The 12466-nt window shown below is 47.5% G+C and overlaps 1 protein-coding gene across 1 annotated transcript in view; it reads left to right on the top strand.

Moving 5' to 3' along the window:
• LOC126106192 (ankyrin repeat and SOCS box protein 3-like) overlaps nt 1-11967 on the top strand; it is a 126413-nt gene extending 114446 nt beyond the window's left edge. Inside the window, exon 5 of the mRNA XM_049912428.1 lies at nt 11806-11967. Within this exon, the coding sequence (XP_049768385.1) occupies nt 11806-11967 (162 nt within the window). The remainder of the gene's footprint in view (nt 1-11805) is intronic.
• Nucleotides 11968-12466: the final 499 nt, after the last annotated feature.

Genomic DNA, 12466 nt, shown 5'->3' with positions numbered 1-12466 from the left:
TCCTTTCTCTTTTATGTTTGCCATTTTTTATGTTGTCTTTCCTAAAATTTTATTATCTGATTTGTGCTGCTCATTTTCTTTGGGTAATGGATGGCAAGGTGGTACTGGTGGGATGCAGAGAGTGTGCTCCAACTGCATTCTGGGCAGAGCAGGTCACCCACCTTACCCCTTTTTCTTCCCTCCTACTTCTCCGTGATTTTCTCTCTTATTGTATCCTGGTTACAACTGGTCTTCCCATGATTAACTATTTGTATCTTTCTTTGAGGATTATTTCTAGCTAAGTACATACAGGATGAAGGGACTAACGACTTCACAGTTTGGATCCTTTAACTCCAACAACCAACCAACCAACCACTGTGTGGGGTAGTCACGCGGTCTGAGGCATCTTGCCTCAGTTCGTGTGGCTCCCCCCATTGAAGGTTCAAGTCCTCCCTCAGGCATGAATGTGTGTATTTTCCTTAGTGTTAGTTAGTTTAAGTTAGATTAAGTAGTGTGTAAGCTTGGGGACTGACTACCTCAGCAGTTTGGTCCCATAAGGACTTACCACCATCACAACCAACCAACCAACCAACCAACCAACCTCCATCCAAGATAATTTACTATGGCCTTCCTAGCAAAAAATTTTGCTTGATATCCCGTACAATTGTACTTTTGATAATATGTGTAGATCTGGTACTGAGCCATTGCTCTCTTGACAGCCAAATGCATTTCATTCAGAATCTCTCTCTCCATAATACTATGCTTTGTTTCATGCCTGTAACATAGTAGTCATCTGTTTTTTCTTTACAGTGACTGTATACCATGGAGAGACCCTCCTATTATGAACTGTTCTCCTTGGTTACATATCTATCCAGTGCATTGTATAGTTGAATGTGATGCTGCATTCTCCTTCAAAAAATGACAACTTGTTGAGGCTCATACTTCATATGACAGTGTTCAGAAAGTGAAGCAGAAGTTAAAATTTCATCCATATTATGTGCATAGAGTACCAGGGATTGGAGCCAAATAAAGAAATGTCTAGTGTTTCGTACATAGTGTGGTCATTTTTAACAGCCATGGAATCATAGACCTGGACATTATTTTCTTCACTGATGAGACATGAGTTCACCTTTCTGGATATGTGAATAGTCTAACCACAAGAATTTGGTCAACCAAAAATCTATCTTTCATGAAAACACCACGCACTGTCTGAAAGTTGGTGTGGTTTCTATGTTTTCACTGAATAGTGGATGCTATTTACTTTGAAGCTACAGTGAACAGTATTGTGAAAAAAGACCTAATTACACGGTTTATTTGGCTTCTCAATGTGTGAGTGCTATTGGTGGCTGCAGTAGGACAGTATCACTTGTCACAAATCTAATGAAAGTAATCATTTAAGTGAACTTTTTGGTGATAAAATTATCTCTAAAGAATTAGGGCTCCCATGTTCTCCCAGCTTAACATATCAAAACTTCTTCCTGCAGAGCTGCCTTAAAGGAAGAAACTATAAAAACAGGCTCCACACATTGGTGGAATCAAAAATTTGTATTGTGTGTTTTCACTGAATAGTGGATGCTATTTACTTTGAAGCTACACGGTGGATTTTATAGTAGTGGTAGTGTTGAAAGCGGAAAAAACTTTCCCCCTAAAGTAAGTCTTTCCACTCCCAGGATTGGAATGACTCCTTACTCTCTCCTTTAATCCTTCTTAAAAACCTTAATCCTACTTCCAACATCACCACTGCTGAAGCCCAGGCTATCCATGATCTGAAGGCTGACCGGTCAATCGTCATTCTTCCGGCGGACAAGGGTTCCATGATCGTGGTACTTGATCATCGGGAGTATGTGGCTGAGGGACTGCGTCAGCTTTCAGACAACACCACATACGAAGTTTGCCAAGGTAATCGCATTCCTGATGTCAAGGTGGAGCTTCAAGGAATCCTCAGAACCTTAGGCCCCCTACAAAACCTTTCACCTGACTCCATCAACCTCCTAACCCCACCGACACCCCGCACCCCTACCTTCTTCCTAAAATTCACAAACCCAATCATCCCGGCCGCCCCATTGTAGCTGGTTACCAAGCCCATACAGAACGTATCTGTGCCTACGTAGATCAACACCTTCAACCCATTACATGCAGTCTCCCATCCTTCATCAAAGACACCAACCACTTTCTCGAATGCCTGGAATCCTTACCCAATCTGTTACCCCCGGAAACCATTGTTGTAACCATTGATGCCACTTCCTTATACACAAATATCCCTCACGTCCAGGGCCTTGCTGCGATGGAGCACTTCCTTTCACGCCGATCACCTGCCACCCTACCTAAAACCTCTTTCCTCATTACCTTAGCCAGCTTCATCCTGACCCACAACTTCTTCACTTTTGAAGGCCAGACATACCAACAATTAAAGGGAACAGCCATGGGTACCAGGATGGCCCCCTTGTACGCCAACCTATTCATGGGTCGCTTGGAGGAAGCGTTCTTGGTTACCCAGGCCTGCCAACCCAAAGTTTGGTACAGAATTATTGACGACACCTTCATGATCTGGAATCACAGTGAAGAACAACTCCAGAATTTCCTCTCCAACCTCAACTCCTTTGGTTCCATCAGATTCACCTGGTCCTACTCCAAACCCCATGCCACTTTCCTTGACGTTGACCTCCATCTGTCCAATGGCCAGCTTCACAGGTCCGTCCACATTAAACCCACCAACAAGCAACAGTACCTCCATTATGACAGCTGACACCCTTTCCACATCAAACGGTCCCTTCCCTACAGCCTAGGTCTTCGTGGCAAACGAATCTGCTCCAGTCCGGAATCCCCGAACCATTACACCAACAATCTGAAAACAGCTTTCGCATCCCGCAACTACCTTCCTGACCTGGTACAGAAGCAAATAACCAGAGCCACTTCCTCATCCCCTCAAGCCCAGAACCTCCCACAGAACCACCACAAAAGTGCCCCACTTGTGACAGGATACTTTCCGGGACCGGATCAGACTCCGAATGTGGCTCTCCAGCAGGAATAAGACTCCCTCAAATCCTGCCCTGAAAGGAGATCCATCCTTCATGAAATCCTCCCCACTCCACCAAGAGTGTCTTTCCACCGTCCACCTAACCTTCATAACCTCTTAGTTCATCCCTATGAAATCCCCAAACCACCTTCCCTACCCTCTGGCTCCTACCCTTGTAACTGCCCCGGTGTAAAACCTGTCCCATGCACCCTCTCACCACCACCACCTACTCTAGTCCTGTAACCTGGAAGGTGTACACGATCAAAGGCCCCCCCAGGGGTCCACAACTCTTTTGTGGATACGTGCGTGGCAAGCACAGGGCCCCGAGCCATTGCAGCCTTCTTTCTCTCCAGGGCTGCATTTTCTTTCCCTTCCCCTCATTTCCCTCCTTGCTCCTTTCCCTTCCCCTCATTTCCCTCCTTGCTCCTTTCCCTTCCCCTCATTTCCCTCCTTGCTCCTTTCCCTTCCCCTCATTTCCCTCCTTGCTCCTTTCCCCTCACCCTCTCCTCTCCCTCTCTTGGTGTCGTTGCTTATGTTGGCCCCGCTATCCTCCTGGTTCTGTTGATTTTTCCAATTCGGCTTTGTTGCATAATCATCTCCTCCTTTTGGCATTCCTTGGTGCCCCTCTGGGGTTTGACCTCCATTACAAAATGTCTCCTCCGTAGTGTGAGCCATTTGGGTAAGAGCACCTTACCTAATGTCTCAGACGTGCGCCCTCCTAGTACATTCCACCTTTTCTTTCACGTCGTTGCTTGATACTAGGGTGCATAGCCAGCACAATAGCCAGCCCGTATGGTGGGGTCGCTATGTACCCTTTTGGTTGAGCTTCCTGAACACACAGGGATCACACTTCTGATACCTGAGCTGTGACCACCTCATGCATGCCTTGGAGTGGTTGCTCGTCATCCTGGAGCATCGGAACTCCCGGCAATGGCTGCCGTGCCAGACGGCCCTTGCTGTGGCTGGGTGATGCCTGTGACGAGAGCCCCTGATCGGAGTGGGTGGTATCAGGGTGGACACTATGCAAATGAAACGCATACGGGTCCAAAACTCTGGCCATTCTTCTGCGGCCATCTCTCTGCGTGGAACTGATTCCTCAAGTGCTGCTTCTCTTGCCCCTTTGGACTTCCCTTCCATGGCTACCCCCTGGGAAGGAGGTCAGGCCCGTCGTCTACGGGCAAAACCTTTACCCCGTTATCTAGTTTGCACCAGGACTGATGGAGATACTTTCACCAGTGTCAAACTTTTATTCTTTGTGGAACACATTGAAGACAAGTTTGGCAAAGTGGACTCCCTGAGCAAGATGCGGTCGGGTTCGTTGCTGATAAAAACTGCTTCAGCTGCCCAATCTGCAGCCCTTCTTGCCTGTACCCATCTTGGCACAATTCCTGTGTCCATTACCCCTCACCAGTCTCTAAATATGGTACAAGGTGTGATTTTTCACAGGGACCTCATCCTTCAAACTGATGAGGAACTTCGGGACAATCTCGGACGGCGGGGTGTTCACTTTGTTCGGCGTGTTCAGAAGGGTCCTAAAGACAATCGTATTGATACTGGTGCCTTTATCGTGGCCTTTGAAGGGGACATCCTCCCTTAGAAAGTTAAGATTATGGTCTATCGCTGTAATGTGAAGCCGTACATCCCACCTCCTATGAGGTGTTTTAAGTGCTTGCGTTTTGGTCATATGTCTTCTCGCTGTTCCCAGGCCCCTCTCTGTGGTGACTGTGGACGTCCACTCCATGAGGGGAGTCCCTGTGTTCCCCCTCCTGTATGTGTAAATTGTCATGGTAGTCATTCTCCACGTTCACCAGATTGCCCAGTATATAAGAAAGAAAAAAAGATACAAGAGTATAAGTCCCTCGATCGTTTAACCTACACAGAGGCCCGTAAGAAATATGCAAGACTCCACCCTGTGTCCATGACCTCTAGTTACGCCTTGGTTACATCTTCACCCCCTTCCTCCCCCTTCCTTACCCCCATCCTGGACCCCTCTCCTCCCCCCCACCCCTGCAGCTCCCACACTTTCTCCTATGGGCGCTGCTCCCCCTCCCCAGCCGGAGAAGTGTCCCACTCCTTCAGCGTCTGCCGGTCAAGGGCACCTCTACCGGGATGCCCCTTCCCGGCACCTTCCCGGCCAAAGGTCTGCTGCCATGCGATGACCGCGAGAGCCGCGGTCTGTCGGCCCCCAGGTCGCCCGGTCTCTTTCTGTTCCTGATCTTTCTGCAGCTGGCTCCTTTATGCCACACAGCCCTCCTCGATCTCAGCCTGAAAAGAAGAAGAAACATAAGTCCCGGGACAGAGCCTCTGGTGTCACCAGAGGTCCCTTCCCCGACTTCACTACTGGATTCTGACCTGTCGTTCATGGATGTCGCCCCCTCCTTGTCGGTGACAGCTGGGGACCCGGCGGTATGACTGGATTTAGCGTGTTCAGCCCCCATTTAAACCATTGTTCTTTGGTTCTCCAATGGAATTGCAATGGATAGTATCGTCACCTTCCGGAATTGAAATCCCTACTTTCGTCCTACTCTGCAGCTTGTGTGGTTATCCAGGAATCTCATTTTAGTGATGCTCACTCACCGACCCTTTGTGGGTTCCGTGTTTTCTGTCGAAATCGGGTCGGACCCTTGCGGGGTTCTGGTGGTGTTTGTACGTTGGTCCGTACAGACATTGCTAGCACGTGGATTCCTCTCCAAACTACATGGGAAGCGGTTGCTGTTAGGGTCCACTTAGGCTCTGCAGTCACAGTTTGCAATCTTTCTCCCTCCTGACAGGACTCTTACACCTGCTGCCTTAACCACCCTTCTTCAGCAACTTCCTCCTCCCTTCCTCCTCCTTGGGGATTTTAATGCTCATCATCCTTTGTGGGGCAGTGCCTTTCCATCTAGACGAGGTCTTCTTATAGACCAATTTATTGCAGACCACAATCTGTGCTTTCTTAATGATAGCTCCCCTACTCATTTTAGTGCCGGTCATGGTACCTTTTCTGCCATTGATCTTTCTCTTTCTTCTCCCTCTCTCCTCCCTTCATTACACTGGTCGCCACACTACGACTTTTGTGATAGTGACCATTTCCCGTTGATTATCACGCTCCCTTCCCGCTCCCCGATGGACAGGTTACCTCGTTGGTCTCTCCACCACGCCGATTGGCCTCTATACACTGCACAGGTCGAGTTTTCTCCCTCTTTGTCGGGTTGTATTGATGACGTCCTACGTGACATGTCTGACACGATTGTTCGCACTGCTAACCTTGCTGTCCCGCGCTCATTTTGACCATTTCGTCGCCGGCGAGTCCCGTGGTGGAGTACGGCCATTGCCATTGCCATTGCCATCGCCATCGCCATCCGTGATCGCCGTCGACCTTTGCAACACTTTAAGAGGCACCCATCCGTAGCCAGCCTTACTACCTTTAAACGCCTCTGTGCTAAAGCACGTTTTTCAATCAAACAGAGTAAGCGGATATGTTGGGAATGATTCGTTACTTCCCTTGGTTCTACTGTCCCTCTGTCACGGGTATGTGCTAAACTTCGTTCTCTCCAAGGTTGCCATCGGCAGTCCACCCTCCGAGGCCTTCACCTCCCAGATGGCATTTGTATGGAACCATTAGTTCTTGCAGAACACCTTGCGACCCATTTTGCAGTGGCGTTAGCATCAGCCTCCTATCCAGCTGCTTTCCTTCATCAAAAACAGCTGGCTGAAGCTTTCACCTTATGTATCGCCCCTTGTGAGTCAGCATCTTACAACAAACCTTTTACTGAATGGGAATATCTTTCTGCTCTATCTTTTTCTCATGATACGGCCCCTGGCCCAGATTCCATTCATAACCAACTGCTTCAACATCTCAGTGCTCCACAACGGCACCATCTTCTTTGGGTGTTTAACCGTATCTGGCTCCAGGGTGACTTCCCTTCTCAGTGAAGGGATAGCATTGTGGTTCCTGTCCTTAAGCCTGGTAAGAACCCCCTATCTGTTGACAGCTATCGGCCAATTAGTTTGACCAATGTTGTTTGTAAGTTACTTGAACGGATGGTAGCCCGTCGGCTCAATTGGGTCCTCGAATCTCGGGATCTATTGTCCCCTTACCAGTGTGGCTTTCGAGAGGGACGGTCTCCAATCGATCATTTACTGCGCTTGGAATCTGCAGTTCGGCAGTCTTTTTCCCAGCGCCGCCATTTGGTTGCAGTGTTTTTTGACCTTCGCAAGGCCTATGACACGGCCTGGCGCCATCACATCTTACTAACCCACTCCCGATTTTTATCCGCCATTTCCTGATCCATCGGTCATTCAGAGTTCTTGTTGGTACTGCTTTCAGTTCTCCACGGACCCAGGAGACGGGTATCCCACAGGGTTCTGTCTTGAGTGTCCTTCTTTTCCTCATTGCTATCGATGGACTTGTGGCCTCTGTTGGTCCCTTGGTCGCCCCTGCCCTGTATGTGGATGATTTCTGCATTTGGGTTAGTTCCTCCTCGATGGCATCTGCAGAGCAGCAGCTCCAGGTAGCTATATGGCGTGCCTCTGCATGGACCCTCTCACACGGGTTTCAATTCTCTCCTTTAAAATCACGAGTGGTCCACTTCTGTCGCCGTACTACGATCCACTCTGATCCAGAGCTCTATCTCGCTGCACAACGATTGCCTGTGGTTCCACAGTTTAGTTTCCTGGGTCTTCTTTTCGACAACAAGCTCACTTGGCTGCCCCATATCAGACCCCTGAAGGTAGGATGTTTCCGTAAACTCAATGTCCTTCGCTTCCTTGCCCACTCCTCTTGGGGTGTGGACCGTTCCCTCCTCCTCCGTCTTTATCATGCTCTAGTTCTGTCTCGCTTGGACTATGGTTGTCAAGTTTATGGTTTGGCTGCTCCTTCCATACTGCACGTGCTGGATCCAGTCCACCATTGTGAAATCCGTTTGGCCACCGGTGCCTTCCCTACTAGCCCTGTTGATAGTCTCCTGGTTGAAGCTGGGATCCCCCCCCCCCCCTCCCCCGCCCCCCTTTCTGTTCGGCGGTCCCAGCTTCTGGTGTCTTATGCACTCACTATCCGTTTCTCTCCCACTCATCCTTCCTATTCTATCCTGTTCCCAGACCATGGATGTCGCCCTCCTTACTCCCGCCCTCAGGTGAGTTTACCGGTTGGGCTGCGCCTTGCGTCTCTTTGCCGTGATTTTCAGCTTCCTTCTTTGTCCTGTCTTCCTCGCTCCCTCCCCTCCACCCCTCCTTGGTTAGTTCCTCGGCCTCGACTTTGGATGGATTTCCGCCGCGGTCCGAAAGATTCCATCCCCCCGGTGGTGTTCCGTTCCTTTTTCCGCCAAATTCTATGGGGGTTTTGGGATGCTGTTGTTTTTTACACTGATGGCTCTAAATCTGCTGATCATGTTGGGTATGCCTTCACGTCCTCTGTTGGAACGGAAAGTCATCTGCTGCCACCTATATGTGGGGTGTTTACTGCGGAATTGATGGCAATTTCCCAGGCCCTTACCTTTATTAAACAGTCCCAACACAACCGCATTTTGTTATGCACGGACACGATGAGTGGCCTTCTTGCTATTGTCTGGTGTTATTCGCGCCTTCCCTTGGTCTCTGCCATCCATGACCATCTCGCTGATATTCACCATGCTGCTTGTTCCATTGACTTCCTTTGGGTCCCTGGCCATGTGGGTATCCCGGGTAATGAGCTCGCTGATCGTTTGGCTGGGGGAGCAGTTACTTACCCCCCCCCCCCCCCCCCATTTTCTGTAGCCCCTCCTGCAGCAGATTTACAGCTTCACATCAAATCCCACTTTGCACAGTCATGGGCCAATTCTTGTGAGGATACTCCCCTGTCTAATAAACTTCGTGCAATTAAGGTGATACCAGGCCCGTGGCGTTCTTCCTTTCGCATCTCCCGAAGGGACTCGACCACACTGTGTCGTCTCCGCTTTGGCCATACTCGGTTGACCCATGGTTTTCTTTTGCCTGATGAGCCACCTGCACTATGTGGTTGTGGAGCCTTCCAGTTGGTAGCCCACATTTTGGTTGAATGCCCCCTTCCTTTGGCTCTGCGTGCTAAGTACAGGCTCCCCCACACTTTACCTTTGATGTTGGCTGACGATTCCCGGATGGTCTCTCTGGTTCTCGGTTTCCTCCGGGAAAGTGGTTTTTATTCTCAGTTTTAAGGTTTTTAATCTCTCTCTGGTGTTGGGGCAGGGCGGTGTGTGTGGGTGGGTGTCTCCCACTGTAAGCATTGTTCGGAGATTCCTGATTCACCTCCCTGACCGAATTCCTCTTTCCTTCCCCTTTTACTCTGTTTTTACCCTTTTTTTTAAGGCTTGGTTAGTCTTTCTATTCCCATACGTACTTTCTACATTATAGCAGTTGTACCTTTTTTAGTCACAGGTGGTCTTGCCTATGCTGCTTCAGCATAGTGTTGGGTTCGTTCTGTTGCCAACTTTCCTCATTTTGTTTTTTACCAATGACAACAAGACTGCCTTTTTACGTTTTTTCCCTTTTTCTGTTTGTTGTTCTGACTTTACTGAGTTGTCTCATTAGCGGAATGGCGCATATTTGAAACAAGGAACTGATGATCTTGCTGTTTGGTCCCTTAAACCTCAAACAACCAACCAACCAACGATCAAAGGCAGAGCCACATGTGAAAGCACCCACGTGATTTACCAATTGAACTGCCTACACTGTGAAGCTTTCTATGTGGGAATGACCAGCAACAAACTGTCCATTCGGATGAATGGACACAGGCAGACAGTGTTTGTTGGTAATGAGGATCACCCTGTGGCTAAACATGCCTTGGTGCATGGCCAGCACATCTTGGCACAGTGTTACACCGTCCGGGTTATCTGGATACTTCCCACTAACACCAACCTGTCAGAACTCCGGAGATGGGAACTTGCCCTTCAGTATATCCTCCCTTCTCGTTATCTGCCGGGCGTCAACCTCCCGTAATTTCAAGTTGCTGTCGCTCATACCTCACCTGTCTTTCAACAACCTCTTTTTCTCTGTACTTCAGCCTTGACTGACATCTCTGCCAAAACTCTTTGCCTTTACAGATGTCTGGTTGTGTCTGTGTATGTGCGGTTGGATATGGGTGTGTGTGCGAGTGTATACCTGTCCTTTTTTCCCCCTAAGGTAAGTCTTTCCACTCCCGGGATTGGAATGACTCCTTACCCTCTCCCTTAAAACCCACATCTTTTCGTCTTTTCCTCTCCTTCCCTCTTTCCTGACGAAGCAACTGTTGGTTGCGAAAGCTTGAATTTTGTGTGTATGTTTGTGTTTGTTTGTGTCTATCGACCCACCAGCACTTTCGTTTGGTAAGTCACATCATCTTTGTTTTTAGATATATTTTTCCCGCGTGGAGTGTTTCCCTCAATTTTTTTTTTTTTTTTTTTTTTTTTTTTTTTTTTTTTGGACCATTTGTTCTTGGTCAAGCGTCTTCCTTTGACTGACAAATACTTCAACATCTTCTCTGAGACTGGTTATTCCTTGAATAAAAGAGCAACAGTGTAACATACAATACATTTAATATGTTCTCACATACTTACCTTTAACTAAGCAGCTGACACCAAACCTTCTGTCTAATCACTCTAGTAGTAATTACTCAGTTAACAAATATAACCAATGACAAGGTAACAGCAGACTACTTCCACATCAACTGACCAAACAACTCCCTTCTTTCCATCTTCCTGATGTCCTTGTATAAGAAATCAGGAGTGTTGATACTGATCCAGGATTGTGTGTTGCACTCTGGAGACACTCGTGCTGTGCCGAAGCACATTACTTCTCAGTGTGCCTTTTGAGTTGCTGTGACAGCCATCCTGCACTGAAGCTGTGTATCATCTCCAAATATAATGCTCCACGTGCAAATAAAACAGATAGCACAAAAATATCTGAGAACTGCATATATTGATTGTAAGACTGTGTATGGATGAGCCTCTACATCTACATCTACATCTACATCCATACTCCGCAAGCCACCTGACGGTGTGTGGCGGAGGGTACCTTCAGTACCTCTATCGGTTCTCCCTTCTATTCCAGTCTCGTATTGTTCGTGGAAAGAAGGATTGTCGGTATGCCTCGGTGTGGGCTCTAATCTCTCTGATTTTATCCTCATGGTCTCTTCGCGAGATATACGTAGGAGGGAGCAATATACTGCTTGACTCTTCGGTGAAGGTATGTTCTCGAAACTTTGACAAAAGCCCGTACCGAGCTACTGAGCGTCTCTCCTGCAGAGTCTTCCACTGGAGTTTATCTATCATCTCCGTAACGCTTTCGCGATTACTAAATGATCCTGTAACGAAGCGCGCTGCTCTCCGTTGGATCTTCTCTATGTCTTGTATCAACCCTATCTGGTACGGATCCCACACTGCTGAGCAGTATTCAAGCAGTGGGCGAACAAGCGTACTGTAACCTACTTCCTTTGTTTTCGGATTGCATTTCCTTAGGATTCTTCCAATGAATCTCAGTCTGGCATCTGCTTTACCGACAATCAACATTATATGATCATTCCATTTTAAATCACTCCTAATGCGTACTCCCAGATAATTTATGGTATTAACTGCTTCCAGTTGCTGACCTGCTATTTTGTAGCTAAATGATAAAGGATCTATCTTTCTGTGTATTCGCAGCACATTACACTTGTCTACATTGAGATTCAGTTGCCATTCCCTGCACCATGCGTCAATTCGCTGCAGATCCTCCTGCATTCCATTGGAGTGGAACATATTGAAACAGTGATTTGTAATGAAAACAATCTGCAAGAAATCAACAGTCCTTTAAGGTATAAATTGGTGTGTTGCTAATAGTACCTATCATTTGTTACTTTACAGAGGTCTGTGGAAATGGTGGATTTGTTACTGAGATATGAGGCAGACCTGCGAGTAAGGGGTTCAAATGGTCACACCCCTCTCATGCGTGCTGCTTGCATTGGCTTTCATGAGGTCATCAAGAAATTGGATAAGCCTGAATTATGTATTGTAAATGAGAGGTAAGGTGATGTCTGTAAGCAGCAGCAGATAAAAACCTGAAAGTGTGAGTGTAAATAAAATAACTTACAGCTTTGAGTGTGCAAATAGCCTGACTATATACATTTTTCCACATCCCATTAGTCTTCTCTTTTTCTTGGCCTTAATTTGTATCTTCATGAGGTTGGTATGTTAATCTGGATTTGGTGATAGTAGCAGTAGAGGTTGGTTCGATGCCCTGCCTATTGCCTGGGTAAGGTGTCCCAGGAGTGGGTATAGACTAAGATTACAATATGGTAGATAAAGAGTAGGAAGAAGTTTAAAACAATCGAGAAGAAACAATGTATAAAGAAGTGGGATATGGAAGGGCTAAGGAATGAAGAGCTAAACTTGAAGTTCCCTGAGGCTATAGATACTGACTGTTATAAGGAATAGCTCAGTAGGCAGTTTGGTTGAAGAGGACTAGGCATCTCTAAAAACAGCAATCGTCGAAACACGGGAGAACTGCTGTAAGTCGGTAACATCT

Source organism: Schistocerca cancellata, chromosome 10, assembly GCF_023864275.1.
Source record: "Schistocerca cancellata isolate TAMUIC-IGC-003103 chromosome 10, iqSchCanc2.1, whole genome shotgun sequence".
Taxonomy (NCBI): domain Eukaryota; kingdom Metazoa; phylum Arthropoda; class Insecta; order Orthoptera; family Acrididae; genus Schistocerca; species Schistocerca cancellata.
This window is presented reverse-complemented; position numbering and strand designations above follow the sequence as displayed.